The following is a 26,100-nucleotide window of genomic DNA, read 5'->3' on the forward strand; positions in this document are numbered from 1 at the left end:
CCCCTGGGATTTTGTTGCATTGGTCAGTCTGACCCCTGAAGTGGTCTACAAAGTCTTTATTAAGGGAGTCTGAGGGAGTGATTTGATCTCTGTTCAAAACAGACTGGATTCAAAGATCAACAGCACTGAAGAGGAATGACACATGGCTGTGTGGAAGCTGCTGGGTGAAGCTCTTCCATTAAAAAGCTTTTTCTTGGTAAACTTTGGAGCCACCACAGAGGATGTGCTGAGGAGTAAACTGCTTTGTTTGGAGGAGAAAATGGATTTACCCACAGTGTGTTAATGGTTGAGCTTGATGCCATTTAGAGGAAGGAAAAAAGCTTTTGTTGTAGGTGTGGCCTGCCCTCTTCCACAACAAGGCAGTGATGTGTACAGTCAGAATCTTGCAGAGAGTCTGAGGGACAGGGATCCTTAGTGACAGGAGACGTTCCACGGTCAGGATGTTTGCAGGGTTCCTCTTTCTGCTCCTCCTCACGGGTAAGCTGGCTCTCTTCTCTTTGAAGCATGCTGCTGTGGAGCTCTACATTTTGATTCCAACTATTCACAAACATTCATGCAGAGTTGATTTCATTGAAGCAAAGTGTTGATGGTGTGTCAGTGAGCTGTGAGCTCTGTGAGCAGGAAAAGCATTGATTGTTGAAAAGAGGGGATGCATATGCAAAGATAGAATGCTTCAATCAGAAGCTGATCATGCTTTCTGTGTCAGGTGGAAGCAGCTCCAACCACACACAGCCTCCTGATGCTGAAGGTCCCTACAACCAGAGCCACTTGGACGGTATGTAGAAAGGGATTTTGTTTCTCAGTGGGATAAAGAATAATGACAGAAAAAAACCTGTGAACTCTTTCTGTGTCAGGTGAAAGCAGCTCCAATCACACTCAGTCTCCTGATGATGAGTACGACTCTGAGGAAGGTACGGACCTTTGTGTGTTTGTTTGTCTGTTAAAGTGAATGATAAATGGAGGTTATTGTTGACAGATTGGTGCAGACTATATTATAGGTTTATGTCATCTTGTTTGTTTCATAGCTGCTTAGTTTGCTCTTATATCAAACTGCCTGTTTGACCAAATGTGGTTTCTGATTGGCTGGTAGCAGCTGGATAGTGTCACTGACACCACACACATAATGCAACAATAAATCACTCATTCATCTGAACCAGATCAAAAGAAAAGAGCCACAGGAGTGGAAATAACTTTCAATGGCAAAAGGATGGAAATACAACCTGAGGCATAGCATGTTTCCCTGTAGACAGACGGACGGACGGACAGACAGATTTTTTTTTTTTTTGAACCACTTTATTTGCTGCTCTTACTCAATTTACCCAAGTAATTCAGTTCAACTCAAAATTATTATTTCAACAAACTTTCTGTTGAAATATTGAATAAATAAATAAATAAATAAATAAATAAATAAAAACATCATAGTTTTAGCACATTCCCAAACTTCAGGTCACCGTCTGCCACATCACTCAAAATGCCCTTAAAGCACCACATGGTCCTGGAAGAGTCCAGGTCTCCTGGCTGTCTATAAAAGCTGAGGTCAAGGTTGATCCTGGACCTGATGAGACCCTCACACAGTGACTGCAGAGATGTTCTCCACCCCCTCCTGCTGAACCTGTCACAGACTGAGGAGGGAGAGGAGCTCTCACCGGCTCTGCGTTAGTTTCAGGCAGAAGTGGTGGAGGGACAGACTAACCTGCACTGTGTGTCAGATACAGATAAAACATTTTCAATTCTGCAAACTAGTGCACCTAAAAACTGATCCCATTAACTTTATTCGTGGTTGATTTGGTGCCTGGACAAGAAGTGTGTCAATGAGTTTTATGATTACTTGTACCACAAGACGAGCGGGTTGTTTGTGATCCCATGTAAATGAACACAATTTAATATGAAACGGTCACTTTTTCACACACAATTCACGTTTACATGATAAGATTATGAGGAGTGAAATAATCATCTTCACAGTATATTTTGTAATCAATACGGCTTCCTTAAAAAATCCTGGCTCAAAGTTTGATTTAGCATCCTCTGAATGTTCTCTGCGGAGACTTTATCATGGACATGGGGGTGTATTAAAAACTGATAACAGCCTTGTTACGACCCTGGCTCAGGGGAGGCAACATAGGAGACATTAAGTGAAGTTTCAACAATCATTTATTACAAAAAACTGAAAGAAAAGACCAGAAAGGATTCAGAGGAGCTGCTGCCTTGCTGCTGATCCTGGCTGCAGTGTGGGAGAGAGTGTGGGAGGAGCCAAGCAGTGGCTTTTGAAGCCAGCTCAGAGGTGCCAGGGATCAGGAGCGAAGCAGGTATGGAGGTCCAAGGTGGCCTCAAGATAAAACAGAAACAAAACATTAGTGGCACATAACAGCCTCTCTATTTTTTATTTTTAAAACCCATAGAGTAATCTTTTTTTATTTATTTTATGGATTTATTATATTTATTTATCAGCTGACAGCTCTCTGCTCTTTTATAAGTGATGTATGTGAAAGCTTGACAGAAGAGGAGTGAAATGTTAGAACCACTATTGTTTCATATCTAATTTAACTATTAATATTTAAATATTTCTCTGTAAACCTCTGTTTTTCTGTCTGAAAATGATTTACGCTCATATGATCTAATAATGACATGAAACCTGCAAACACAAACTCAGACCTGGTGTGGGATTTGAGCGTACCCTACACCCACGTTCAGATTGATAAATGAGGGCCGCTGTGTGTCATGGACTAGAGAAACCAGTTGTCCTCTGCCTGCTGAAGGGACAGCTCTCACTGAAAGATGGATGAGGTTTTTTTTTTTCTTAGTTTATTTATTTTAACTTTTTTTTTTTTTAATTTATGTTGCAACAAAATAAAAGTACAATATAAAAACAACACAAATCTCAAACAAATGAAAAGGAGCAAAAAAGAGAAAAAGTCTTATTGTATCTGCCCCTTCATTCATTCAATGTTAAACACATGATTAGATAAAAACAAAAATACTGTCTGCCAGCATGCCTTTCAGCTTTGCCTTCATTCTTTTTTGCAGAAAGAAGACAGGCAAAGCAATTTACAACCTAAATGCAAATTTACATCAAACAAAAAGAAAACCCAACAAAAAAAATTAAAAAAAATTGTATCATGGTTGTCAGTAATATTTTGGTGGTTTTATTCTTATTTATTGACTTATTTATTTATTTATTTTAAGTTGAAAGTTTAAGAATATCTTTCATCCCTGTATTTGTTTATGCATGTATTGTGAAGATACTGAATGATTTGGTTTCCTTAGAGTCCCTGTCCTGGTTGTTCCATAAAGAGAAACCTTTAACTGTAATACTGTGCTCCTTTAGCGTGGTTCTGGATCTTGATTTTTTAAATATTTCTAATCCTTTTAACTTGTAATGCGTTCTCCCTTTTTAAATTTGTACTGAATGTTTGATGGTCAGAGCTTTTTATTAGCTTTTTACATAAATTGTAGCATGTTGAAATCTATGATTAAGCTTCAGCAACTGTAACTTAATGAATACTGGGGTTTAAGGGAGCTCTGTATGGACTTCTGTTAATATTCCTTATTGCTCTTTTTTGTAAAATGAAGTTTGGCAGGATGGAAGTTTAACTTGCAGTTCCTCATACTTCAAAACAGTAGGTCAAGTAAGGAACAACCAACCAGTTATATAAAAGTTGCAAAGCTCTGTTATCAAAATGTGGCGAGTGGAGGAGGTGAAAGAAACCAGCCTAAACACGCACACACACACTCTCTCTAGAGTGGACGGGGTCTGAGTTTCCCTTAATTTACTTTTGATAATAGAGCCAGGCAACGCCACCCTTGGACTTGCACCCAGGGAAAGGGTTCACTTTCACTGATGATAGGCACACAGGTCAGTCCACAAAGAGGAACCAGAGACGTGGTTCACATTAGAAAGTACACAGAAACTTTATTTTTCAAACAAGAACAGATTAAAAGGTTTAATTCATAAAAAGCACCCACACACTCCAAAAGACAAGAAAACAAGGGAAAAAGGGGACCTGGCAGGACTGGGCTCACCAGTGGGCTGGATTGGGATGTGACGGGGAAGGGAACACCCAGTAACTTGTGAAAAACACACACTGAACTGTGCAAAAACTCAAGAAGAACCACACCACACACGAGGAGGGGGAACACCACCACCAGGAACCCAGGACCACCACCACCAGACTCCAGTCCTATAAGGAGAGGGAGAGAAAATTAATTCAATTAACACAAACCAAAAACCCAACTAACCCACAAATAAATCAAAAATACATTTAAGGCCACCAAAGGTAACTGCTAAAGTAGCCTGAACACAACTGGATAATAAAGAAATAACAGAAAACAGATAACTGAACCGAACTGAACCAAAATTACTTTACCACAAATAAACAGTCAATACCACATTACCCTTGGGGTACCCAAACCAACCCTCAGAAATAACTGTTATTCACAAAAGAAACAAACCAAAAGAAATAACTGTGTCCAAAGTTCTAATATGACAACAAAAGAATTAAGGCACAAGGAAATAAGCGAATAAACCAAAAGGGGAAAAAGGAAATATCAAACCAGGAAGAAAAGGAGACAGAAACAAAATGACTCAAATCAGTGCTGAACCAAAATCCAAAAGAAGAAATCCAAATCAAATTAATTAACTCACTTTCACACACTTAAAACAAATAGTCCCAGTTGTTCTGAGCCAAGTTAAGTTCGGCTGAGAGAGCACAAGTAAGGCTCAGACTCAGCAGGCTCAACGACAATTAAGTTTGGTTCTGGGCAGGATACACATATGACTCAGGCAGCCAAACGCAGGTGTACCATGGCCCAGCCGAGTCAAGGCAAAACATATAAAGCAAAGCAAAGTCCAGTAATACCAGGCGGCGTAAGGCGAAGCCACGTTAGGCAAAACAGCAGTGCTTCTTGGTGATCACTATAATGATCTGATCAGCTGATAATCACATGAAGTGAAGCTCACAAAGTGAGCTCCTGCTCAGCCCAAAGCAGAGTTGAGAGAGAGAGCAGGGAAACCCCACAAACTGCTTCAAGAGTGTCTAGCTCAGTGGTTCCCAACCTTTTTTGGGCTGTGACCCCATTTTTACATCAAAAGTTTTGGGCGACCCCAGACACCTAAAACAAATGATTGTTTTTGTTCATGTAATAGATTTCGATATAAATATATATATATATATATATATATAGAATAGAATTGAATAGAATAGAATAGAAAATACTTTATTTATCCCCGAGGGGAAATTCAGGAGTCACCGCAGCATTTAAGAAAACAAAAGTAAGAAAGAGTATAGAAAGTACAAAAATGTCCATAAGAAATTAGATGACGACATCCCGTCCACCACTCGTCCACCACTCTCCAGCCCAGCCAGTCTCCACCTCCACAGGGTCCAGGACTGAGCCTCCCCAGCAGTCTGTTCAGTCTCTGTCTCCTGGATCCTGTCTGCTCACAGCAGGCGAAGCTCCTCCGATGTGTTGCGGCGTCCGATGTCTGCTCCATCAGCCACGTCCGTGAACAGCATGATGCCGCTGGGTTAGCACAGCTAGCTCATCCATCCCCCGGAGCGAGATCCCATGTTCCCAACTACGATGGATGGAAGGACAGGTCCATGTCGTCACCTCCCAGCTCACATCCGAGAACCAGCACGTCGTCCTCACCGCCTCCTCCTCAGCTCGAGGGAAATCATCAAGCCCTACACTAGTTAGCATTGACATGCTACAGGCTGCTAACAGCTAATTTCGCATGTAAACAATGCAGCCATGGTTACATGTAGGATCTCCAGACAAACACAGGAGAAAAGTAGTAAAAAATACCGCCGAAGACACAAAAAGTTTGGTGTCCGTGACCGACAATGAACCATACAAAGTGATGATCCACTCCAAATACAAAGATGACGAAAAAGAGACGAAAAAATAACAAGAAACGGACAAAGACGAGAGAGCTGCTGCAACAGGCAGCTACTTGGGTAGCGCCAAGTATATATATATAAGTATATATATATATATATATATATATATATATATATATATATATATATATATATATATATATATATATATATATATATATATATATATATACAAAAACACCGTTTAATAAGGCTCTAGTTCTCATTGTGTCTCTCCGTCCTGGCAGACTACCTGTGTTTGTTTATATCTGTCAAGCTGTGCGTGCGGACTGATACACCAAGGGGCGAGCGCCTCGTAGCCAGGTAGCCAGCTGCGGTAGCACTGTTTTACGACACAATGAGAACTAGAGCCTTGTTAAGCGGTGTTTTGTGTGAAAGTAACGCACTGAAAATTCTCTAAATAAAGGGTGAATGCAGACCAATATCAGATTTTTTCAGTGGGAGTCTGTTTATTTGTGTTTTTTTGTTTTCAAAGTAATGTGGTGTGGTGGGGAGAGCGCATCTCATGTCTGACGTAACATCCAGTAGAGAGGGTTAAACTTGTTTTATTATTATTAGTAGTAGTTACATAATAGTTATTATTATAAACGAAAATGTTTGGTGTTTTAATTTAAATGAAATATACGGGCCTATTCAATCATTAATAATATATATATATATATATTTTTTTTTTTTTTAATTTTTATTATTTCTTTTTTTTAATGAATCAACTGCTGGAAATTCCAGGCGACCCCATTTGAATTCCAGGCAAGCCCACATGGGGTCGCCTGGAATTCAAATGGGGTTGAAAAAGACTGGTCTAGCTGCAGACCTCCACTCTCAGCCGACTTGTCTTGGATACTCTACACCTCCATCGTCAGAAGGAAGTGATGTCATATACTCCTCCACTGTCAGAAGGAAATGACGTAATACTAAGGAAATGAAAAGAAAACGCTCCAGATTATTGTCTTAAAAGTTAATTTGGGCAGACATGCGTATTTTTCTGCGTGTGTTGCATTAAAATAAGAGTTACAAAATGCAGGTTATGAGCAAAGCAACATAAGTGCGTGAGCTCCTCCGTTTTATGCAATGATCCTGAGCGTTTTCATTTGAGATGCACAATTGTTTTATTTGCCTGAGAGTCCTATCACAACCTTTCTTTTACATAACTGCTGTTGTAACTGTACAACGGAGATAGCAGCATCAATACAAGGTTTAAAGATATTAATTTATCATATTCAACACATAAAAGTAAAATAAGTTCAAGTCTGTTTCATTATTCATATTTGTTTATGTGATACGATTAGAGTAATTTCAACAATCCAATGGCCCTCATTTATCAAACGTGCGTATGCCTGAAAAATGAGTGTACGCTCCTTTCCACGCACAGATCGGCATTTATCAATCTGAACGTGGGCGTCGTTCATGCCAGTGGAGAGCCGGGTTGTGCCGAGGGAAATCCATCTGTGAAGGAGAATTATTAGATCATATGAACAAAAACATTTTCAGAATTAAAAACTCATGTTCTTAGATTATTTAGATTTAGATCCTTGAATTAGATATGACATCAAGAATGCTTTTAACTGCTCACTGTTATTCCGCCAATCTATAAAATACTTCGCTATGAAAGAACAGCAGGAGCTGTCAGCTGATTTCTACGTTTACAAAAAATGTTTCCTCGATCGGTTTACCGAAAAATGTGTAAATAGAGAGGCTGTTATAAGTTTTTAATGCACTCCCATGTCCATGATAAAGTCTCCGCAGAGAACATTCAGACGACGCTGGATCAAACTTTTAAAAAAGGTTTTTATTTTAAGGAAGCGGTATTGATTACAGGATTTACCGTGAAGATGATGTAAATGATAATATTGTAAATCCTTACAATATTATCATTTACATCATCTTCACGGTAAATCAATATCAATATATTGATCCTTACGAAGGACGTTCATTTACATGAGATCACAACCTATGTGCTCGTCTCATGGTACGAATAAATCTCCGGACTACCTGTGTGTAACTGCGCACGAATGACACACTTCAGCTCCACTCCCTCCTCAGTCTGTGACAGGTTCAGGTTCAGGCTGGAGTCTGCAGCTTCTTTAAGAGCTCAAACACATCTTTGAAAGACAACTTTCCACGTTTCTGGTCCTGAATGGAAACAATAACCAATATTGTGGCTTCTAACAGTCAGACAACAAGGATTACTTAACCAAGGTGTAAACAAACGATGTGTAAATTAAATGTTTCAAACTCAGATGTATTCTAGTTTGTCACATCCACGCTGCTGAATTACTGCAGTGATTTCCTTGCAGATGATTTTTTTTCTGATTCGCTCTATTTTCCGACTGCCGAACAACGCAGCAACGTGTCATTTCCTCTCTACCTCTGCTGCTATAGCGTTGCCGATTACAGGCATGGAGAAGTTCCTTTTTCCCCGTAATGCGTCCTTCCATGGGTGCTTCTCAAAGCTCCAAAGTTCCATCCACGCCTCCTCCACTCGCCTCCTCCACTTGCGTCTTAGTCCCGCCCACCAGAGATGCATGCCGGAGACGCGAGGAAACGAAGAGAGGAGAGAGGAGACGAGGAGGTTCATTTTATGAGCATTGAGATGTCCTCTCCTTCGGAGCGTCACATGAAGCGACGTATTTTAGTGATGACAGCATCACAGCTGGATAAACCGGTCTGAACGCACGGGAGAAACTAAATTAAGGAAAATAATGTAAACAACAGGGCGCTCGACCACGGAAAATTCATATTCACTTTTAAATCAGTTTAACATGAATATGTTCATGAATGAAAAAGAAAAATGTCACGTTTTCCCAGGCCCAGAGTGATAGTTTTTAATTCTTATGTTGGGGCCACTTTGTGTTCATAAATAATGTGTTTATTCTGCTATAAACACTGCTTAGCACACTGGAGGGACAGGAGGAGAGAGAAGCAGAGCTGTCTGCAGCGGTGCCTTTCATCCATTACGCGCACGCAGAGGGACAGAGGTGAAACTGTTGCTGTATCAGCCAATAATGGCATGATCTCACACCCATCACTGAGAAAACAACAGTTTGCTACTGTATGAAAATGGCGTGGTTATGTGTTATTTTTAAAGGCATTATTGAACTGGCTGGAGTGAGCCAGTGGAGCGCGCAGTCAGCTGACCCGGAGCCTTTCAGTTTCACTTTAAGCCTTGTTGTCTGTTGTCCGGTCTCTGGGGCTCTTTCTAATTGTTTGTTGTCATCCTCAGTGAGAATGAATGTTGTAATCATCCAGATAAATATCAAACATGTTTGAAAATTATCGGGGCAGCTCCGACGAGTCTGTGAGACGATCGTGGGGCTAAAGATTCATCTGTCAACCGCTCACACTAGAAGATAATCTTTGCCGAACGTCGGGGCTGATTTAAGTCTCCGACCAGATTTTTTCCCTGATTGTGGGGAGGACCGAATCTGGGTTAAATCGGGGCGAGAATCCTGAAGTGCGAGCCAGGCTTTACACTTAAACAGCGTATCTTGCTCCATGGTGCTCACGTTTCACACATGTGGACAGCTGACGCTTTGTGGCCGGCTCTGATACGTTACAAGGGGGCGTGTCTGTCAGTGAAAAGACTTCCGCGAAGCCTGCACTTGTGTTTCCTCGATTATGCCTCCTCCAGCTCAGTCTCCTCTCTCCTCTCTCCTCTCTCCTCCGAGCACATTTGGCACTTTGGAATGTCCTCCAATATGGCTGCTCACAAAGTACTTCCGGTGTCGCGGAGGAGAGAGGAGATAGGAGACTGCATTTTTTTGGCACATTGGGAAGCACCCCATGTCGTAAATTCCGTGGGTGCGGCCAGGGCCGGTCCGTCCTACAGGCGAAGCAGTTTCTTGCCTGGGGCGCCAGGTGTGCTTGGGGCGCCTCACAAAAAAATAAAAAATAAAAATAAGAATATTTGGGCGCCCAGGTGCCCCCCTCCTTTTCTACACAATGAACAAATAAGCAAGAATAAATACACTTTTTATTTACAATATTTCATCTGGCCTGGCTGATGCACTTGAACAGAGACACGATGCTGCTGCTGCTTGCTTTAGTGGGGGGGGATATGTCTCTGCACAACTGGCAACCGCAGCCCAATCAAGACGTGCGCGTAAACACAACTACATGGGGTACGTCTCAAAGCTCCAAAGTTCCATCCTTCCTTCCTCCACTTGCGTCGTTCTCTTGCGTCTTAGTCCCTCCAACCAGAGATGCATGGGAGAGACGCGAGGAAATAAAGAGAGGAGAGAGGAACGGAGGAGATTCGTTTTTAGAGCAATGGGACATCCTCTCCTTCGGAGCGTCACATGAAGCGACCAGTTTCAGTGATGATGGCATCAGCTGATCACCTCTGGATCATCTGTCAGTCAGCTCTAACAGCTGTTTGTGCGTCTGGGCACGTGCGCTGTAATAACTCTGATCAAACAGAAACAGTAACAGAGATTTGTCTGTTCCTTTAACCAGTTAAACACACACGTAACCATAAAGAAAACCTGCTCTCTGTATATTCTGTGTGCTGTTTAGAAGCTCACGGATCACTTTTCCGGTAAAATGCGTAATTGTGAGATTATTTATGAATTATTTATCCTTAATCTTGAGCCAATCTGATCGTGAACTCTGAAGCTTCAGAGTTCACGATCAGATAAAGTGGGTTATATTACTATCAATATGACCCACCTTATTGTGTCTCAGGAAGATATTATTGATCAGTCAGTTTTCTGTATTAATCCTCTGATTATATTGATTTGATGATGGTTGTGTTCAGTGTTTTGTGCTCTAAACTCACAGCGAACCCTTTAATACCAGATTTATGATCAGTTTCTAAATGATCCTCCGTGCCCGTCCTCAGCTCGTCTTTTCTCTCATTAAACTCCGTTGTGTTTGTGAAGTTTCATGTGAAGTCTGAGCTGCTGCAGCGTCCAATCAGAGAGTGATATTCCATATGGGGGCGTGTCGGTCAGTGAAAAGACTTCCGCAAAGCCGGCTCTCGTGTCTCCTCGATCATAGCTCCTCCGATCAGTCTCCTCTCTCCTCTCTCCTCTCTCCTCTGAGCGCAATTATCGCTTTGGGACAGTCTTCAAAATGGTGACTGGGAAAGTACTTCCGGTGTCGTGGAGGAGATAGGACGGAGGAAGCACGAAGTTAACGCATTGAGACGCACCCTATGTTGGTGCCGCTGCCGCCGCGCATATCATATCAGGCAGACAGGTAGCGTTCTTTATAAATGAAAAGGCACAAACCCTCAGGTGCGCAGGGCAGAAAACGGAGAAAAGAGAAGGAGGAAAGGAAAGCCCAATTAAGAGGTAAGCTATGTCAACAAAGCGCTGTTTTGCGTTTCTGTGTTATTTTAGGCTGACAGGCGCTAACGCTAGTGTTAGCTAAGTAATAAAGTAATAATAAAAGTAGTAAAGCTAAAGGTAAAGCTAGCTAGATAATGCAATGTTATGATGGGCTATTGATAGATTCATACAGATTGAGATGAATGCTCATTCCTCACGTTTGGGCTTAGTAGTTTTATTACTAAAAACTAGGTTACTACTTTACACCTGCATTGCAGAGGTACAAACCCAAACCCTTGTCATCATGCTTGCCTTGAGTCTCAAAATTAGTAGCAGGCTGCCCCATTATATCAGTGATAATGTGACTACAATTATCAATTACAAAAATGATTTAAATTGTTTGTACTGTGCAGCTATACATGCTTTTGCTAGGCTAATAACTGTACCTGTGTTCGTACAGACACACTCAGCAAATTCTTGAAGCCCCCAACTCCTGGAGGAGAAGGGACTTCTACACCACTCTCTGAAGCATGTAAGTAACTCCAGCCAATTATTTGTGGTCTCGTGTAATTGATAAGTTGGTGTAGTTTACAGTTACACCTTGCTATTACATGTAGGATTTAGTCAAATTTAATAAATTGTATTTGTTTTGTTTATGTGCAGTAACATTACTGTACACAAAAGACAATGCAGTGGTGTAAGAGCATGAATGTGCTTTGTTTACAGCTGCACCTTCAGCTCCAACATCCCCAACATCCAGCACCTCCTCCACTGACACACACTGTGCAGCTCCTCTAGCCCAAACATCTGGTGATCTCCCATCTACACCACTCTCTGAAACATGTTGTTCAACCAAATGTTTGTTTTATTATTTTAACATTATACATTTTATTTTATCATCCGTGTTTAAAGGAGTAAAACTGACTTTGATGTGATACAAAGAGTATTGAATAGCACCTTTTCTATGCATACAAAAATGTTTACTGCCACTAGGACTGGCTGACTTTGTTAGTAATTTTGTTAAAACTTCACTATATGACCTCTATAAATGTGAATGAGACATCCAATGCACAATTATCTTGTTTGAAGACTGTTTTAGCATTTTATTTGTATTTTTTTCTCTTACCTCCTTAAAGGAGTAAAACTGACTTTGTTATATGAGCCAGAAAATAAAAAAAACATGTTTGTGTTCTTTAATTCGTGGTGATGTCTGAGTAATGTTTGTTGGGGGGGGGCACCCAGGGGGGGCACGCAAATGCCAATCTCGCTGGGGCACCAAAATGTGTAGGACCGGCCCTGGGTTCGGCCAGCTTTACCTTGAATAATTAGGGGCGTGTTATGTAACCGGTTGTTTTCAGACGCCGCATTTATCAACAGCTGATCAGGCGTACGCCGTGATTGGTCCTGGTATGCACGTTTCATAAATCACACGTGAACATTGGTAAACTGATTTTTACACCCAGATCTGCGCAAATTCTCACCAAGATTGATAAACGAGGGCCAATAGGATTGTCTTACGTCAGAGGAGCTGGAGGTGGAATAGCCAATCAGACATGTAATACTGAAAAAAGGGAACAGTTTTACGTCGCATCCGTCTCACATTGGAGCTGGCTTCCGATTCGTTGGAGCAGCCGTTAATCGGCTGAGAGTGGAGGTCTGCAGCTGGACCCTCTCATTTATTTTGGATTTCATTTTAAATTTTTATTGTTTGTGTTTAAATCTTTACATGGATCAGCACCTCAGTACCTGACCTTTTAAATATTTACACTCCACCGCGGTCCCTGAGGTCTGCTGATCACCTTCACCTTGTGGTTCCAAAAGCCTGCTTGAATACATAAACATGAAAATAACGACAACATGAAAACCTGTGAACTCTTTCTGTGTCAGGTGGAAGCAGCTCCAATCACACTCAGCCTCCTGATGATCAGTACGACTCTGAGGAAGGTATGATCCTTTATTTGTTAAAGTGATTCATAAATGAAGGTTATTATTCAAATTTTATTGTATTACATACAGACTGTTTTATGTAATCTTGTTCACAGTTATCAAGTTTTTGATTAATTCCCATGACATTTAGCTCGTTTGACCAAACACTGGAGCTGAATGAAAAACTTAATGTTCAGTCATTTTCTTTGAATTAAAGCCACAAGCTGCTCTTCTGTTCAATCTTCCTCTTGACTCTGGGTACAGCTATGTTCACACACTCTGCCATGCTGAGTTGGAAAAGAAGTCACTGTATGCTTTGTGACTCTTCTCAGTCATTAGTTACTGCAGTTCACAGAACTGTTTTATTCAAACCAGGAACAGGAACATGAAGTGACTACTCTCCAGTTTACAGTCAGACTTAATGACTGCTTCTTTTACAGGGAAATTACTGTTTTAATGAAAATGTCTTGTCTTCTCTGTAGGTGATTGGCCAGATCATTGTAATTATACCAACATCGTAAATTACTTTCATTTATCGGACAAAGTCAAGTTTTACTGGACCCGCCCAACCAAACATATCAGGAGCCCCACAAATGTAATGCTGTTTATAAACCTCTACAGCATTTTAGACGTGGTAAGTGTTTTTAACCTTCAATTAATTTTTTTTTTGTCTTCTGCCGAAGCCATATTACTGCTTTATGGATTAATGTCTGTGGGAGTAGATCTCAAACTCACTCTGTGTTTAGTTGGACCATGGACCAATGGATGAAGTCCAGTTTCTAGACCTCAAGTTATCCACTAATTTCAACACAGCAGTCATTCTTTCTCATCAGTCAGTTTGTCTTTCCTTTCTTTTGTCTCTAACATTAATTACTTGTGAATTATTTTAGAAAGACTCCCTAACCCTAACTTTCTTCAGTTCCCAAAAGTTTTCAAGGATCTCCATTACAGAGTAAAGTCTGTTTTATTGATACAGTGATTTCCTCTGCAGAGTTATGTCTGTTTTCATGAATGCAGTGATCTCCTCAACAGAGTCATGTCTGTTTTTAATGCAGAGCTGCCTGAGGTCCATCTGGTCATAGTTTTGGTTCTTGTCCCTGTTGTTCAGAGGTTTCTCCAGATTCTCTGATCCTCTCATGATATCATGTTGTGCAGATGATGAAATCCTCTCTGGAGGCTCATTTTTTTCGACTCACTCATGTGACTAACCTATTGATAATGACTCATAGTTTCTCCTGCTTCTTCTTTGACATGACTCAGCTTTTTCAGAATTTTGTTGTTGCTAATGTTTTTTTTAAAGCTGTTGCTGGCATTTATGATAATTAAATGTAGGTTTATCTGACCTTTGAGGCTTGATCAGGACTTTCTTGTTTCTCCTCGTAGAAAGAAAAGGAACAGGAATTAGTTTCTTACTTTTGGATGATGATGGTGAGTTCACTCTAAAGACTTTTTGTTTGACTTTTTGGTCTTTTTTGTTAAAAGACCATATGACTCAACTAACTGAACTTTACATCTTGTTCTTTTAAGTGGTGGGAAAATAAATTTATCAACTGGAAACCGAGGGATTTCTGTGAGACCTACGAGATCACTGCTCCTACTGAGCTGTTGTGGAAACCAGATTTAACCATTGAAGAGGTGTAAGTTTGTCTTTCTGTCCTCCACAGCAGAAAAAGCTCTGTGCACAAGGCTTTCTGACCAAACTCTTTCAGTTTTCGTTACAAACCTTTGTTTTCCTTTAAAACATTCACTGTGTTGGTATGTATGTATGTATCATCAGACAGTTCCTCATGCTCCTCACTAACCCCAATACCCTGACCCCTCTGAGCCTATTCAGGCCAGAGAGTAGTTCTGACTGTCCCCCTAGAGTTCAGGTGCCTCTGGAACATCACTTTCTGAGGGTGCTTTTCAACCAAAAGGACCAAAAACATAAATTCCCCCTTGTTGTCTGCATTTCCTCAGCAGCTTTAGTCTCATGAAGATTAAACAAACCAAAGCAGTGCTGAGAAGCGATAAAAGGGACTGCACTGCACCCCCAAACCAGCAGAGGGCAGTAAGAAAAAGACAAAGGCCATACAACAAAGATGACACAATTGGTGCGTCTCTGGGTGCGTCTCAAAGCTCCAAAGTTCCATCCTTCCTTCCTCCACTTGCGTCATTCACTTGCGTCTTAGTCCCTCCCACCAGAGATGCATGGGAGAGACGCGAGGAAATAAAGAGAGGAGAGAGGAACGGAGGAGCTTCGTTTTTAGAGCAATGGGACATCCTCTCCTTCAGAGCGTCACATGTAGCGACGTGTTTCAGTGATGACGGCATCAGCTGATCACCTCTGGATCATCTGTCAGTCAGCTCTAACAGCTGTTTGCGCGTCTGCACATGTGCGCTGTAATAACTCTGATCAAACAGAAACAGTGACAGAGATTTATCCGTGTTTTTAACCTGTTAAACACACACTTTACCATCAAGAAAACCTGCTCTCTGTTTATTCTGTGTGCTGTTTAAAAGCTCATGGATCACTTTTCCGGTAAAATGCGTAATTGTGAGATTATTTATGAATTATTTAGCCTTTATAGAGCCCATCTGACTGTGAACTCTGAAGCTTATTAATGTAACCCACCTTATTGTGTCTCAGGAAGATTTTATTTATCAGTCAGTTTTTTGTATTAATCCTCTGTTAAATTGATTTGATGATGGTTGTGTTCAGTGTTTTGTGCTTTAAACTCACAGCGAACACTGTATTACCAGATTTATGATCAGTTTCTAAATGATCCTCTGTGCCTGTTTTCAGCTCGACTTTTCTCTCATTAAACTCTGTTGCGTTTGTGAAGTGTCATGTAAAGTCTGACCCGCTGCAGTGTCCAATCAGAGAGTGATATTCTATATGGGGGCGTGTCTGTCAGTGAAAAGACTTCCCCAAAGCCGGCTCTCGTGTTCCTCGATTATAACTCCTCCGATCAGTCTCCTCCAGCCTCTCTCCTCTCTCCTCTGTCGCTTTGGGACAGTCTTCAAAATGGTGACTGGGAAAGTACTTCTGATGTCGTGGAGGAGATAGGACGGAGGAAGCACCAAGTTAACGCATTGAGACGCACCCTCTATGGGCCCCCTACACACTCCCCCTCCATGACGGAGTGCACGCCGTCACAGAGTCACACTCGCAGCTGAATGGATGTCTTTAGCTTTATGCCCTTCTACAGTTTGTGAGATATCACTGTTCAAGCAACATGATGATTAAAGCGTTCTCACAAGAGATAAGCACATGATGTGGCAACTCAGAGTGCGCTGCAGTCACAGATTCCACCTTTTTTTTTTTTTTTTTTTTTTGTAAAAATGTCTACAACGTCTTCATACCTCAATCTTCAGACATGATTTACCGCCTTCCTCCTTCATTTGGAATCCTTTCTTAACTCTTCTGAGAGACAGTTTTTGCTCAGAGAGCTTCAGTCTGACAGGAGTGTAGGAAATCTTCCCATCTGCTACAAGGTGAATTGTCTGCCCTCCAGGACATGATTGTTCTCTCTGTACCCCGTTTTTAACTCGCTCATTTTTAACAGTACAGGCTTAAAATGCATATATGTGTATCAAAGCCTTGTGCTATTCACTGCATTGCCATAAAGGTTTTTGCTCTATAACTGCAGTTTAAAATCTTGCAAAATCTGCCTCTCATACGGTCAGGACCTCACCTAGCTGCAAAAACAAGTATAATTTACACACACACACACACACACACACACACACACTCACACACACACACTCACACGCACACACACACACACACACACACACACACACACACACACACACACACACAAAAGAATGATCAAATTTCACTGCACAAGTGCAGCTGAGACTTGGAGTAGGGATGGGGCTTAGCAGCCAATCAGAAGCACTCTCTCTCTATCACAGCACATTTTAGGCGTACATGAAATTGATAAGTGGCCATTAATCCAAGTGTATCTGTCTGCGGCTTGCAAGACAGAGGCCTGTCGTGTAGTGGGCGCGTCGTGTAGTGGGCGTGTTGTGTAGCGATGTAAAGACTACACGACACGCCCACTAGATAAGACGGAAATCACGGAAAACCACGCGAGACACTGTTAAAGGTTAAAAAAAGGAAGAAGACAAAAAATAAGAATGAGCCAAGGTTTATCAAGATTATCATTATTATTATGTAAAGAATTGAAAAGACATATTTCTGTGTGTGCTGCAACATTTAATAACTTTAATCTTCTTTTTGGACAGTGAATTGAAAATGATAGAAAAAACCCTGGTGGTATAATGTAGTGGGAGTGTCACGTAGTGATGTCAATACATGACACGCCCACTATACTGTTCTTAAAGAGATATGAGCCCGGGTAGCATTTAAACTTTGAATGTTCTGCTCTGCTTTTACACTCAATACCGTTTTGCTTGTTGCCTTATAATGAATTGATTTTAAAGCGTTGAAATGTTAATATTCTTTGACTCTGCCACAAAATAATGATAATAATTAAAGAAACAACTCGGGACAAGAATTAATTAGCTAAAATACAAACATATATGTATATATATATTTATGTATGATAAATGTATACATATATATATTTGAGAATATGAGTTCATTATTGTGTGGAACCGTGGGAGGAAGCTGGAAGAGAGCGCATGCGTCCAGGCAATTTCTGGACGCAGGGATGCGGCTCTCAATGTTTTCAGTGAAGCTTGTAATATTTGTTCCCATTTATTAGTGCGATGGCTCTGTGAAATGTAAAACTTGCATGTTGCTATGCAAATAATAAAAATGCAACATGTTTCAAAGCTTCCCAATCTATATTTTATATCATAAATGGCTGAGAAAAGCCTCAGAAGAGAGGGCTCTTTCCATTTTCAGCTAGAAACTTTTTAATTTGAGTGCTGCCTCCCCTGACAGGTGCTGCACCAGGGGTTTTTTTTCATCATTTTTCAATTCACTGTCCAAAAAGAAGATTAAAGTTATTAAATGTTGCAGCACACACAGAAATATGTCTATTCAATTCTTGACATAATAATAGTGATAATCTTTCCATGGCTCATTCTTATTTTTTGTCTTCTTCCTTTTTATAAACTTTCAACAGTGTCTCGCGTGTTTTTATGTGATTTCCGTCTTATCTAGTGGGCGTGTCGTGTAGTCATTACGTCACTACACGAACGCCCAGTACACAACATTTCTCCATTATTCCAGTGCTGCATTTGTTGGAATTTCCAAGTTCCGAGTGGGAACACCCAACTGAATGCCCCCCACCAAGGTCAGAATTTCCAACTTGGAAGCTGGAGCACTCACACTATCCCTGAGTTCTAAGTTGGATATTCTGAGGTTCCAGGGTAAATAGTAACTAAGCTCCTGTTAGATTCTCTTAATTTTAGAATTTCTGACTAATGTTTGTTGCAATAAGTCAGCCATGTATATAGTATTATTTAATGTTGATATACAGAAATACTACTGTTATGGCAAGCAACTGGAATGCTAAACTCGGCGGTGACGCCATTCCCACTCCAGACTTTCCAGTTCTGAATACAAATGCAGCATAAGTAGAGTACGTGGAGCAGAGACTGGGGGGTGGGGCTGAGCTGCCAATTTGAAGCACTCACTCCCATTTCACAGCCCATGTGACGCATGCATGAGAACTGGGAGTTGATGCTGGCTAATTAAATATTCAAGAGGAAGACACGTAGTTGGAGCTAGTAAGCGCTTAAAGAGTTTTGTACAGAAATATGTGGCTCCACTCTTGCTCTTGTGAGACGTGATTCAGGACCAGTGTTTGTGTTTTTGACTGTTTTGCTGTTAAATGCTGGTTGTGGTAGGAGTAGGTTGTGAAGCTTGGTCAGCCACAACAGCCTTGAATAAACTCTGGACCTAACTTCACATTTATTTAAATCAGTGGTTTTCAAACTGTGAGGCCCGCCTCCCCTGGGGGCTGCTAAAGGGTCCAGGGGAGGCCCAAGAAGAGAAACTACATGTCTGAATTAGCACTGAGCACAAAAATTATGGAAACAAATGCACTGTAGTTTCATCATTATTTTCCCTGATGCTGTCTGCATGCTCGTCTCTGTGTGTGCGTACACACATGTTTGTTTATTCTTTGTGTGCATCGGGGTGGAACATTGCCATGCGCTTTGTAGAGAGCGGAGGAGAGTTGTGAACGCGCAACCATGCAGGCAGCTACAGGACAACTGCTCTGCTCTGCAACCAAACAGGACACTCACGTATCCCTCAGGGGCATGTGTCCACAAACACACACTAATGTGAACATATGAACTCAGCTAAACGATGTATGGCGAAATGTACTTCTTAAGAGACCTCTGGAAATGTTGCCGTTGAGCCTTTTAGCAGGTCTCATATATCAATTTTGGGGTCTCAGACCCCTACGTATTTTGCACAATGGTAACGACGGATATTTAAAGTTGGGTTTTTCTTTCACCAGATTCTCCAAGGCCACAGTGTGTACCTTGTTTACTGTGAATTTGTAATCTTTTGGCGTTTGAAAAGCTGTACTAAACAGTCTTCTTAAACAAGAGTTTTGCAGATGCTAAAAGCAGCTCTGTGTATGATTGATCTGTAGTTGAATGATTTTTTAATTCCTGAATTTTGATTGATCTTTTATTCTCTTTTGCAGTAGTGGACATGCTTTCTTTCTTGGCTCAAGAGCTTTCATCTAATTTTATTTTAATGTTTGATGTTCATGAAGTCATCATGATAAATGAACATATAGGCATTGAACGAAATTCATCTAATTCCTACCCATTTCAGCTAAAATTTGGGGGACTGGTTTAGAACAGAATTTATAAAATAAACATTCATATGTTTTGTGGTTCCAACCAGAGTGGAGTGTTTATTTATTATAAGTAGTTTTTGTTTTATTTAAATAGGGGAGGCCCCTACGACCTCATGTTCTCTGAAGAGAGGTTCACTGTCTTACACTTTGAAAACCACTGATTTACATGATAGATAGATAGATAGATAGATAGATAGATAGATAGATAGATAGATAGATAGATAGATAGATAGATAGATAGATAGATAGATAGAATACTTTATTCATCCCCAAAGGGAAATTCATGTTGTTTGGGCTCATCTTCCAAAGATTAAAGAATTAAAAACTCTGATGGCTGCAGGGAGGAACGATCTTGATGTATTTTTCTTTAGATATTTCAGACCAGTAAAATCCTTAAACTGTATATTTATAACTGATGTGGTAGCCCTACAGCACTATTGAGATTCTGAAAGGTTGTTTTTGTTAGGACAGTTTCTGCTGCTGTCACAGCTAGCAGGTGGTAGTGGAGGCTGCTATTTCACTGATTCTTCTTTTTTCATGAGGAAAGGCAAATTTCAATCTACCCTTAAAAGGAGAAGAGCTCTAAAGACAAAGAGGATTGAACAGGTCTGAAAGGATCCACTAAAAGCAAGAATGTGGATTATCAAGCCAGAGCAGAGATCTACTGGTGTTTCAGTTCCAAAGGTCCCCCTTTGAACTTGTAGGGAGATCTTATCTAGGTGACAGACTGGTGACACTTTAAGCCACATCCAGAGTTTACCAGGACACAGGTCTGTAACAAGACCCTCTGCACCTGTCCTCTCTCCATGTGTCCATGCTGCTGTCTGAGGTGTTAGGGCTCAGTCTGTGCCGTCAAAGTGTTTTTATCGTTTTGTCACTGAGATGAGCTCAGAGCTTCATTTGACTCAAATGATGAACTTTTTGCCTTCATTTCAAGCAGAAACACAAAGAGAATTTTTCAACACTTTGAATCTACAGCATGCTTTTAGAGTCACTTGTTTTTTGTCTCTTTCAGAACAAACAAAGATAAGCTCTTTAACACTCAGTATCTCACCATGAGGTTTAATGGATGGATAAATCAAAAGAGTGGCATGGTGCTGGTCAGCACCTGTAAGATGGATTTCTACAGATTTCCCTTTGACACTCAGATCTGCAACTTAACTTTCAAGTCAATCCAACATGAGCGTGAGTATAACTCTGAATGTTTGTGTTTTTAACATTAAATCTCTGATTCTTGGGATCAGGGACCAAACATGCTCCACATTTGACTTTTTGATTCTCATGTCTATTATTTATTACAACGAGCTGTTTGTTTGAGCCTAATTACGACTGTGTGGGACCTTTAGACATGTAGAAAACACATTTCTTTCATCCATTTTACAGTTAGAGATATTTCCATCTTTTCATCTTCATTATCATTTGACTTAAAGTCACTTATTGTTTGTTATTTCTTTAAGGGTAGAGTAGGATTAAGTTTTATTTTCTGGCTGTTTTTGATTCAGAGACATTAGAACACTTTTTAACCCTATCAGCATCCAGCTGGGATCCATCACACTAAAGATGACAGGGACTATATTTTAGCTGTGAGCTGAGCGCTGCAGATATTTATCTTTTTGTTAGCTGGTGTCATGATCCTGGCTGTTGTGGAAGCTGCTCTCTCTCTCCTTTCCCCTCCCCTCTCTGTGGAGCTGCTTAGAGGTTTCCTGCGGCTGCACTCTGCACACCTGTCTCGAGTTGGGTGATTAGGAGCGCCGGCACTTAAGCTCTGCTGGAGGAATGGGCCGGCCAGTTGATTCCTGCTCTCACCGTGGTAATCAGATCGATATAGTATCTCTTGTGTTTTTGTGCATGTGTGTTTTTTGGATCTCTTGGGGACCAACCCTTGTATGTCTCTCTTTCCAGTGCCTCTAAGGATCACCCCTACAGCTGCTCACCGACAGCCACACTCTCCATCTCACCATCTAAACCTAATCTCTCAATAAAAACCCTCAAACCTGTTTTTGCCTCAGTCCCCCTTCGGGTCCCAGAAAACCCTGCTGGTTTACAAACCATCACAGCTGGCTTATAACTGAAACTAAAATCTCAGATTTGATTTGATCCTAAAAATGTAATGATGACGTTGACATATCAAAGCTGTGACAGATGGCTGAACATTGATCAGAGCAGTTGACTCTCTGTTGAATTAGCCATGAACAAGAAGTGTTAAGAGAGCCTTCATGGTTAGAGATAAGTGTGGCAGTTTGATAACTCAAAGGTTTCTAAAAGATCCAAAGAATCTGATGGAGTTTACAGAGAGTGAGGACATCACTTTGATAGTATTGATAGAGAATAATCTCTAAAGTTCTCTCTACGTTCTGTTCAATCTGTGACTGACCCTCTTCTTTCAACTGCTCAACTTTCTCATTCACTGACAGACAATTTCAACACTTTTTACAGGGACGCTCTAAGTAGCTCTGAGCTACCCTGGGTCACATGCTACTTGGCTCCGATTGGTTAAAGGTCTGTCCAGTTGCTTCCATCACTTCCTCCTGCAGCCATTTCTGATCCCCTCTGGGAAAAAAAGGACAAAAATGAACACATCAGGAACAGTTCACCAAGGTCAAAGGGTCTGGAGTCCCTGGGCTAGTACAGGACTTCATGACACCAAGACCAGATACCTTGTCTTTGTTAGAACTGGAAGAAAATACTCACACTTGTCTCTCTTTCTCTATCATCAGTGGGACAAATACAGCTTCGTTCAGGTATCCCCAATGGATACATGTTAAAGGATACTCGTGCTTACATGAAGACTGAGTCGGAGTGGCTTCTCATGAACGTAACCGTGGAAACTAACACACACTAACACATTTTCATAGAGCCCATTGGTCCATCTCTTCCAAACAGGCCAGACTCTATTCACATGTTGATTCTATTGATTGAACAACATGGACTGCTGCAGAGCATTAGCTTGTTTGGATCAACACACACCTGTTCAGCTCCCCTCATCCTGAACAGCTCCAGTTTTTCTTCTTTCCACTAGTTTGGTTCCAAACACTGATGTTGCTTTGAAATGGCCAAACTGTCCCCACTGCTTACTGATTTGAGTGTAGTTCAGTCTATAAAGAGAGAAACAGTGAGCATTAAACAAAGACTTTGACTCTATGATAACCTGTATGATGCTAACCTGCTGATTTGACAGCTCATTGATATGCAGTGGGCACAAAGACTGTTGAGCTTTCTTAACTGAAGTGTTGGAACAAAAAGACCAACCTGATCTTAACCATGATTTCACAGATGACTATAAAGAGGCGTTCAGTCCTCTATGTGGCCAACTTCATAGTCCCCGTCCTGTTCTTCCTGTGTCTGGACTTGGCCTCCTTCCTGATCTCAGAAAGTGGAGGTGAGAAGCTGAGCTTCAAGGTGACTGTGCTGCTGGCTGTCACAGTGATGCAGCTGATTCTGAATGATATTCTGCCTTCTTCTTCAGACAGGATCCCACTCATAGGTAAAGGAGCTCAGAGTCCTGCACTAACTGATGGATCTTAAGCAGCACCTACTAACTCACTGTGAGCTCACTGATTGCTTTGCTCTTTCTGTCACTGCTTTCTTCTTTCAGCCGTCTACTGTATCGGGGTTTTTACTCTGATGATGCTGAGCCTCTTGGAGACCATTTTGATGATGTACCTGATGGAAAAGGACCATGTGTCCCAGGACCAAGAGGCAGATAAAGACCAAAGCCTGGGTGAGGACTACAGGGACCAAGCAGGAAAAGTCCACGAGTGCTTCAGAGGTGAGATTCAGCTCAACTAACATCAATATTAACAGAAAGCTTTCTGACTGAAAGGAGGAAACAGACAGCTGCCTCATTTGTGGAGCAGCAGAGTCTTTCTCCAGATCTTCCTCATGTAGAATCTATCATTTCAATTTGTTGTCTCTTTGTTCAGGCTCTAAGCTTTCCCATGTTTCTTTACAGACATGAACAAATCCATTCCTTGTGTGCGTGTCTTTGACCAGTCCCCTGCTGGGATGCCTCCTGAGCTGCTGCCAGAGGTGAAAGAGGTCAGCATAAAATTGTATTTCTGTCAAACTGCTGTGATCCTTCTCTGCTCCATATTCTCTTCATCCCATAGATCCAGAGCCCCTAGAACAAACCCTGACTCAGCTTTAGGTGACAGAAAGAGAGCAGACGCAGAGGGCTTTGAATGCGGCTCTTGGTTTGTTGTTGCTAACAGAGGGAAGTTTGTACATTTTGCTCATGGAGCTCATTTCCAATCAGGGTTGAATCATTTGGGGTGTAACTGTCTGAGTCATCTGAAAGCCTCAGAAAGGCTGATTTGACACTTTCTTCCTTTATTCAACACCTCCCCCCATCAGCAGCTTCTCAGACAGAATATTAGGTCCACTGTTGACTTTCAGTTCAATGACTCCTCTTTTCCATCTTCTTCTTCCTCTAACCGCTCTAATACACCATGGTATGTTTTTGTTTTTTCAGGGCAGCAGCAGCCAGCTGACCCAGGAGATCCAGGACTTACAGAATTTGAGCGACGAGCTGAGGGAGGTTTTGAAGACAGTGGTTCTGCTTCTCAGCAGCAGGAAGGAAGAAGAGGACCCTGGCTACTGGACCAGAAAGACCAAAACACTGAACCGGATTTACTTCATTGTTTATCTCCTAGCTGCCAGTGTGTTCCTGGGATCTGTGTTTTCAGTTTGGCTCCATGAAGACCACCAGAACATCTAAAGAGTGAAACCAACAGTACAGAGAGTCATAGAGTCCAGATGTTCAACAGGTCAGAGTTAAAGGCTTGATTTGGAGGATCAGTCCTGCTTCCTTAAGACCCTGTGAGGACTCTAGACCTGATCCTCAAACAGTCTTGCTCTTTTCTATTTGCCTGTTGGTTATTCAGGAGTTCAAAACTGGTCATTTCTAAATTTCTAATGATATTTCTCGGTATCTGTGGCTGCTTCAGATTTTCCCCAGAGAACACAAATTCACGGACCACACAAAGACCAAATGTCCCTTTGATGACTAATAGGGATGGGTACCTTTCACATTTAAAATGAGACTGTACTGATGCCAGTACCTGGCAATATTTTTCATCAGTATATAACCTTCCAATTTTGTGTTTATGTCTTGTATGGAAAATCACCTACTCTTTCACTCTTCACAGTCAAATGGATGCAATTAAGTACCTAAACATGGTCCTTTTGGGTTTGTGTGAGTCGGTATCCGGTACTTTTGACAGAATTCGGTCAGTACCTATAAAAGTACCTGAATGGCGGGCTTGGCAGGCTGTGAAAACAATTTCCCAATTGGAACACTAAAGTTATCTATCTGTCTATCTTATCTATCTAATATGGTACCCATCCCTAAGGACCACTAAATGCACACACTAACAAGAGCCACGTCTTTACCACAATGGCTGAGGATGCTTGTGGGGCAGAGTCTTTATTTTAAAACTATAAAAGGATAAATGCATTGATGAATTGAAAGTGAAACTTATTGTAATAAACTGGATAAATGGAATAAAAGAACATACCAACCCACATAAATTGACTAACCCACCCAAGATCTCTGGGGCATTGACCACAATATAGGGGAGACTGGGGACAGTTGCAGCAAGGACGGTTGCAACAAGCCTTATTTCTCCAATCAGAAACATGCTAGAGTGATGACACTCACACTGCACATGCTCAGTTAGACCCTCTACCCACCAAGGAGAGAGAGGCCATTTTGGGCATCTGGTCCTGCTTCTATCAAGTAAAGTTGTTTTGGAGGTATGAAAGTAGCTTTTTTCATGAGCTGTTTTTTAGTCATACTGTCCTGACCTTATGTATGAATGAATCCAAACCTTTCTAGTTTGAATCACTTTTTGTTGACTATTAAATGACATGGTGAGCATGTGTCAATGTCAATGTGGCTAGCTAGCACACAGCGTTTTGTCATGACTGGTACCATGGGGACAGTTGCAACTGTTGCAACTGTCCCCATGCTGTTAGGTTAGTCATACTAGAAAAGACCACACAATCATATTTTTTAACATTTTTAGTTCAAAATAGGCAACATTAATATATCTTATTGCTCATGATAAACAGAACAGGCAATCACATGGAGAAACTAACGCTAATGATAAAGAAAATAATTTCCCAAATAACTTGTTAAGCAAAATTTAGCAATTAGTTATTGTTGTATGTTGTATGTGTCATATAAACTTGTCATAGAGTGAATGAATCATCTAAATAGAGAAATTG

The 26,100-nt window shown here is 41.1% G+C and overlaps 2 protein-coding genes across 2 annotated transcripts; both read left to right on the forward strand.

Moving 5' to 3' along the window:
• The first annotated feature begins 318 nt into the window (after positions 1 to 318).
• LOC141786526 (5-hydroxytryptamine receptor 3B-like) lies at positions 319 to 21,226 on the forward strand. The gene is made up of 11 exons (XM_074665135.1): positions 319 to 477; positions 707 to 775; positions 855 to 911; positions 11,628 to 11,699; positions 11,894 to 11,977; positions 13,055 to 13,111; positions 13,576 to 13,727; positions 14,477 to 14,521; positions 14,621 to 14,730; positions 20,888 to 21,057; positions 21,219 to 21,226. The coding sequence occupies exons 1-11, from the start codon at positions 441 to 443 to the stop codon at positions 21,224 to 21,226; spliced, it is 861 nt and encodes a 286-aa protein (XP_074521236.1). The 5' UTR covers positions 319 to 440.
• Positions 21,227 to 23,133: 1,907 nt separating this feature from the next.
• Positions 23,134 to 25,023, forward strand: LOC141786527 (uncharacterized). Its single transcript, XM_074665136.1, has 5 exons — positions 23,134 to 23,251; positions 23,339 to 23,356; positions 23,468 to 23,641; positions 23,825 to 23,910; positions 24,344 to 25,023. Exons 1-5 carry the CDS (start codon positions 23,134 to 23,136, stop codon positions 24,587 to 24,589), a joined length of 642 nt encoding a protein of 213 aa, XP_074521237.1. The 3' UTR covers positions 24,590 to 25,023.
• The last annotated feature ends 1,077 nt before the right edge of the window (positions 25,024 to 26,100 follow it).

Source organism: Halichoeres trimaculatus, unplaced genomic scaffold, assembly GCF_033239565.1.
Source record: "Halichoeres trimaculatus isolate MK-OKI-2021-1 unplaced genomic scaffold, fHalTri1.1 fHalTri1_scaffold_38, whole genome shotgun sequence".
NCBI classification, from domain to species: Eukaryota; Metazoa; Chordata; class Actinopteri; order Labriformes; family Labridae; genus Halichoeres; species Halichoeres trimaculatus.